At 50.9% G+C, this 6,682-nt stretch overlaps 1 protein-coding gene and 1 pseudogene across 1 annotated transcript; one reads left to right on the forward strand and one right to left on the reverse strand.

The window, feature by feature from the left end:
- The first annotated feature begins 1,745 nt into the window (after window positions 1–1,745).
- LOC136456932 (uncharacterized) lies at window positions 1,746–3,854 on the forward strand (annotated as a pseudogene).
- A 1,568-nt stretch (window positions 3,855–5,422) lies between these two features.
- On the reverse strand, window positions 5,423–6,463 carry LOC136459558 (protein STRICTOSIDINE SYNTHASE-LIKE 10-like). Its single transcript, XM_066459400.1, has one exon. It carries the CDS (start codon window positions 6,461–6,463, stop codon window positions 5,423–5,425), a length of 1,041 nt encoding a protein of 346 aa, XP_066315497.1.
- Window positions 6,464–6,682: the final 219 nt, after the last annotated feature.

Below are 6,682 nucleotides of genomic sequence, written 5' to 3' on the forward strand. Positions count from 1 at the left end.
CGCATTTGCTGGGATTCCTATTCCTAGTTTGCTAGTCCTAGATAGTGTATGCGCAGAGAACGCGACGAGACGGTTGGCAACATCACATGGTGTGGTGATCGGTGAGGCACCGTCGCACCGACACAGCCGCCTGATGCCACATCCTGCGAGGCTGTTCGGTGACTTCCTGTTGCAAACTTTTTTAGCCGCCAGCCTAGAGTGGAAAGAAACCCTGTACTATACTCGACGGTGATCTTTTGGAGAAATTAGTCGGCGTATGTACATGGACTGATATGATATACATGGAGTAATTGGTCATTCGTTTGCCATGAAGTAGCAGTATGAACATGTGTGATACGTGGACGTTCAGAGTGTTATGAACGACGTATAGGAATATGAAGTAAAGAATCAAGCCACAGAGGAGACACACGATTTAACGTGGACTCTGATGTGAAGGGGAAAAATCACGGGCACCAGCCAGCAACAATCTCACTATCTCAAGAGTTTTGGGTTACACGCCTATAGCGGCTTCCAAGAGAATCAAGTCTCCACGAAACCCTAGCAAGGGTGTATATACCGTACCGTACCGCGGGGGGGGGCTCCGCCCCCCGCACCCCCGAGCACAGGGGCAAGACCTGATGGGCCGGCTTCAGACTCCGCTACGCTCCGGCCCAAGCCTCCCGCGACGGGCCTCCGCTTCGCTCCGTCAGAAGCCCGGCCTATATCCTGGAGTGAATTTGGAACAACTCCAACACAGAGTCTTCTCTGACTGAGGCTGTTGGCTATTAGCCATTTGGCCTGTAGTAGTGTAGTACACTTGGTCATGCTAGCCTGATCGCTTGCTCGTAAACGATCGTAAATTTCCAGCCAGGAACAGTATTTTTCTCTCACACCAAACCAGCCAGCAGTAAATAATCCACGATCGTTTACGGCCTCCAAACAGGCTGGCTGATGTTCAGACCGAGCCACCGAGTTGGAAGTTCAGTGTCCTGTGGTTATGCGCAAACAGGTATTTCAGAAAAACAGAGACGATCTTCTTCAGTCTTACACTTTCACCTCTTTCTTTTTCTTTTACCTTTATTATTTTCGCAAAAGCTTTCACTTTCTTATCGGATTTATAATGGGGTCTGATTTGGACGAAGGAATCAATCAATCATGTTCATTTGGGAGTGGAATTGGAATATGCGTTGCTTTGCTGAACACATGTGCCCTGCGTATCATGAATTGGTGTCCTCATTAATCTACTTGAAGTCCTTGTCACCGGATGACAATTGGCGCGGCTTTACTGTAAGCAACCTCTTATTGGGAATTGCCTGATGATTATATTAAACTTGGACACAAATGGACGTCGACAGCAGGAATCAGTCCAGAGATTTCCAAGAAACCTTCAATTTATTGTATTTGTATAAAGAGGATTAAAATATTCCTGTCATATCCGAATTTTATTCCAAAACCGTGTCAGCAAAATCGGATTGGAATTACTATTCTCCAAAGTGCGCCAGCTCAAAAGATGGGAAAAAGATCACGTTGTGTTTAGACGTCAGCTCATCATCAATGGATGCAACAAAGGCGATGAAATTTCAATTCCAAATTGTGATGGGCCTTACACACTTAATAAATGTGGTCCATTAGTCAGAAATTGTACGGTTTTTGACCCAATAACAAATATGGGCTTCTCCAGAAGCCAATCAAAATCCTTTCTCTATTTCGTTCGGTGGCTTCGGCCTTTGTATCCATAACTCCAACCGCAGCAGCGCTCTGTGCCGATGTTGCCACTGCCCACCGCGGGGGCGGTCGCCGCGTCGCCGGTCACCGCCGCAGGGGTAGCGGCGTCCCTCAGACCTCGTCCTCTACGGCTCATCGCGACTCCAGCTATCACCGCCTCTTCTTCTCCCTCTACTTCCACCTCGGCAATCTCCAGCGCGTCACCAGCGGGGCATTCTCGCAAGCACCTGTCGGGCAGGGAAGGCTCCCCGTCGAAGCCCACCAACCACGGGTGTTCTTCCTCGACGTCAACCCTCTATGCTTCCGCGGCTCCCAGCGTAGCCTCGGCGACTTCGCGCGCTGGCTGGCGCTCTTCTTCGCACACGTCAGCATCCGTGACCCCGTCGTCGCTGTGAGTACACGCGCGCTGTTCTGTTTCAGCTCCACTGCTCTACACAGGAGGAATCATCGTTAGGTGACTTCTTTCTGAAGATTTTCTCTCTGGACTTAGGTTTTGGACGGTGAAGGAGGGAACGAGTACCGGAGGCGGTTGCTGCCTTCGTACAAGGCGCATAGGGCTCGCGGCGTCGGCACTGGCGCTGACACACGGGTCGTCGACGTTCTCCGCCAATGCAATGTCCCGGTGGGTGAACCAACACAATGCTTAAATTAGTGCAGTCACTCAATTGTTCTCAGGTCAAATTATTGAGTCTGACAATTTGGAAACGGCAAATTCAGGTTGTAAGAGTCGATGGATATGAGGCTGATGATGTGGTGGCTACCTTGACAGAACAGGTTCTACAGAAAGGTTACAGAGTTGTCATTGCCTCACCAGATTGACTTCAAGCAGCTGATATCTGATGATGTTCAGTTAGTCATGCCCATTCCTGAGATTGGCCGATGGTCTTTCTATACATTAAGGCATTATGTCGCTCAATACAAGTGTGATCCAACTGCAGACTTAAGCCTTAGTGAGTATATTTCTTTGGTATTGATCCATGATTTCTGTAACCATTGGGACTCTGTTATATTTGAGCAACTAATGAATTGGAAGCTATGCTGCACAGGGTGCTTCATGGGCGATGAAGCAGATGGTGTTCCAGGAATCCAGCACTTGGTTCCGGGATTTGGTAGAAAGACTGCAGTGAAACTATTGCAGAAACATGGTTCAATAGAAAACTTGCTAAACACAGCTGCAATTAGAACTGTTGGCAAAGATTATGTCCAGGATGCTCTCACTAAGCATGCAGATTACTTACGGAAAAATTATGAAGTTCTTAGCCTGAAGAGGTATGAAATTTCCAATTTGCGATGATAAAAAGTATGCAAAAATTCAATCATTCATGTACTACGCTTGTGCCTTGGTTAATGCACGCTATCTCTGCATGCTCAAGTCATTCTTGGTAGTCAAGCATACTGTTAACACTTAACTATGCTTAGCTACATTTTGTCATCACTCACCAAGCAATAGTATGAAAATATTCACTGGAGATACAGATATATTTGTATTCGGCAATGATGCTGCATGGATCTGAACAGCTCAACTATTCCTTTTCCTGCCTCAGGGATGTAAATGTTCAGTTTGATGATAATTGGTTATCCACGAGGAACACAAGCAATGACACCAATGTTCTAGCTGACATCATCCTTAAATTTAATGGCGAAGGCAGAAGCTAAATAGTTGGTACAGTAAAACATTTGTACAAGCTGGACTTGTTCCTCACCAATCACGTCATTAAACAAGAAAAGAGGGATGCATAAAGGTTGAAGGAGCCAGTTGCTGAAAAAATCGCGTATACTATATATCCTTGCTCCAAAGAAGTAGTCATCATACATTCTCGCTTGTGATGTGTGGAACTGGAGTAGCCTTAGCTGGGTGGAAAATAGAAGGTCTGTCTGGTGGGTGTGGGGGAGGCTTGCCTCTCCTTCCCCAGACCCCACTCATGTGTGAGCCTCGGACACTGGGTCTGCCCTGTCTTGGTGGGTACATGGTGTCTGGGATAAGCTTAAGAATATCCAGGAACAAGCTGTAGTGGTACTACTACTGTGCCGTAGCCTGTGAAATCCACAGGTACCTTGCCAGGAGATTACAGATGGAGTACCTTGTACTGGTAGCAACTCGTTGATGTATAAATGCATGCAGTTTATTGTAAGCTTGTACTAAGACATAATGTCCCAACGTATTTGTCAGGAAGCATCTTTAAATCATTTCCCGACTCCAAGGCTCCAGGCTATATACATACATGATGTACCATCATCGGATACTAATACTAAAATTTTATTTACCCTGTGCAATACATATATATGACATTGTAGTTTAAACTGTCGTTGAGAACGATTTCTTTTTTCTGCTCCCAATCTCGGTACCGAAATGTTCAGCAATGACCATCACGGGACGGGAGCCTCATGCCAAAACATCGTGTACCATAATTCGACCATGGTAATTAGGTGCTGAAGACTTCAGTGGCCGACGATGAAACTATAGCGCTCGCGCGTACTGACGTGCAGCTGCGGTTCAAAAAATTCTGTCAAACTGTGGCATTGGTTTTGCGAAAGGAATCCAAGGCCCGACCCTTTCTGGTCTACTGTAACTGGAATCAACCTAGCAGTTCATGGTTTTTGAACGGGTAAAATACTAAAAGTCCAAATATCCAATCCAGTTACCTAACTACATATTTTTCAAGTAGGAGAGGACCAGTCTGAGAATGTGGTGGTCTGATGGTCTCACTCACCCAAAAGGCCAAAACCCATCATGTTCTAGGCTTCTAGCTGCGCTTTCACCGGCCATGTAATCTGTGATTTGCATGGGACAACGAAGGATTTGGGGCAAATATGCAGAGCTTTCCCTGTTTCCAAAGCATGGAGGCCCCCTTTTCCTCCTTTCTTTCATCACCAACTGGAGCCCAATTGCTACTTTTCAGTATGCAATTGCATTGGAGACACAAAAATGTCCATCTTTCATTTCCGTTACAAACATCTCCAAGGCAGTTGTAGTACTTGATCAGCGCTTAGTGGAGAGAGAACCTAAGCAAAGGAGCAAATGAAGGGCACGTATACGAACATCATGTACGGATGAGCAGTCTGGTGTCTGCTACTCTGCTCTCGGTTGAACACAGGCAGAGCTCACTCTTCTGACCACATGACGCATGCATGTACGTATTCGAGTTGAGATATCGTGTACATACCTGCTAGGTCGCACTGTACGTACGCCCCTGACGTCCCGTCTGAGTTCCGACGGCAGGAACAGCCAGGCGTGCAGCAGCACCGGCCCGAGGCAGTGTCGCAGTGACGAGCTTGTGCGTGAACCGTGAAACCCATATCGGAGTACGTACTACGTACTAGGCGCGCACTGTTTGCTTACTGCTGCGACGACGCGTGTACCGCCGCCGCTCACGTCATCGGGATCGCGATCGAAACTTCGGAAGCGCTGGATGGACCCGAGAAGGGACAGGGCATACGTACGTACCCTCGAGCACTAATTTCTTCATCAGGAAAATAACTTGTCCAAAACGGTGCCACGAGACGGATCATCAACCACAAACAGAGTTGAAGTAGCAAACAGATAATCAAACAATAAATGAAATTTATTAATAATCGGTAATAAAATAGCAATGTTGGTATACTACTTTGTCACGGGAAGACATGAAACTAACAGCTACTCGTACTTGCTAATCCAATTCCTAATCCTAACATGAGCACAGCTAATGTTTGGCCGCTTGGCACAATGGCATGCAGCCGCTCAAGCAACGAGGCCGACGTACTCGAGCTCCACGGAGCCCAGCCACAGCTTCCCCCTCCTCTCCGCCACGTCGCTGAGCGTGACACCCTTATCCGCCGTAAGCTCCTCGACCTCCACCCCACGAGCGTCCAAGCGGACACCAACCAGGTGCTTCACGGGAGCCGTCTCCGGCGTCGCGTCCAGCCGCTGCTTCTCCTGGTTCAGCGCCACCCAGTAGCCACCCTTACCGTCCCGCCTCACGTTGTCCGGGTACCCCGGCAGGTCCGCCAGCAGCTCGTATTGCCCCGCCCGGGCGCCGCGGAGGAAGTACCTGAATGCCTGGCACGGCACGGTGTGCGCGACCACGACCTGCGCCCCGTCGCGGCTGACCGCCACGCCGTTCGGGTACGGCAGGCCGGACCTGAGCACGGTGACGCCCCCCGTGCGCGCGTCGTACCTGAGCAGCCGCCCCGTCGCGTCCGCGTTCATCATGATCTCCGTGTTGAACCTCCTCGGGTACGTCGCGCTCGAGTCGGTGAAGTACACGTCGCCCGTGGCCTGGTCGACGTCGAGGCCGTTGACGAAGTTGAACGGGACGCCGTCGTCCGAGCCGGTCGCCAGCACCTCCGCCTCGCCGCCGCCCGGCCCGACCCTCATGAGCCCTAGGTAGGCGTCGGCGATGTAGAGGTCGCCGGTCTTGAAGTGGAACTGCAGGCCCAGGGGGCGGCCGCACATGCTCTCAGTCTCCGCCGACGGCACCACGCCCGCGGTGCACAGCGGGATCTTCCTGTAGTTCGCGCTGTGCGCGTACGTTGTCCAGCCGACGGTGCTGCCGCCCCACTTGAGGACGCGGCCATCCGAGACGCCGGCGTAGGGCCCCTCGCCCTTGCCATCGAACGCGAGGCTCTCGGCGCCGCTCACGCCGCTGGGTAAAGGGACGCGGAAGCTCCAGCGCGTGTCGGTCGTCTTGACCTGCGCGGCGGCGGCACACGGCGAGGCGAAAAGCGCTAGGACGACGACGGCGAGGAGCGACGTCGTCAGATTAAGCCGACGCCCACCCATGCTGTGCCTGTGCGTCGCCCAACTAGCTAGCTTCCTGGGGATGATCTTCGATGTGTGCGCTCTCGCAGTCTCGTGCAGCGCGTGCTGGATTCGTCGTGTGTTCTGATGTGCGTCTCGCCGCGACGTGGGCTCGCGTTTTATGGCCCTGGAAGCTGGAACCTGCCCGTCGCGCCTTCGAACTCGGCTGCTGTTGGCAGGAGATTTCGTTTACGAGACGGC

Source organism: Miscanthus floridulus, chromosome 6 (assembly GCF_019320115.1).
Source record: "Miscanthus floridulus cultivar M001 chromosome 6, ASM1932011v1, whole genome shotgun sequence".
NCBI lineage: Eukaryota > Viridiplantae > Streptophyta > Magnoliopsida > Poales > Poaceae > Miscanthus > Miscanthus floridulus.

What these genes read in the sequence shown, in the direction of transcription:
- LOC136459558 (XM_066459400.1), bottom strand. Translation starts at nt 6,463, where the DNA reads ATGGGTGGGCGTCGGCTTAATCTGACGACGTCGCTCCTCGCCGTCGTC.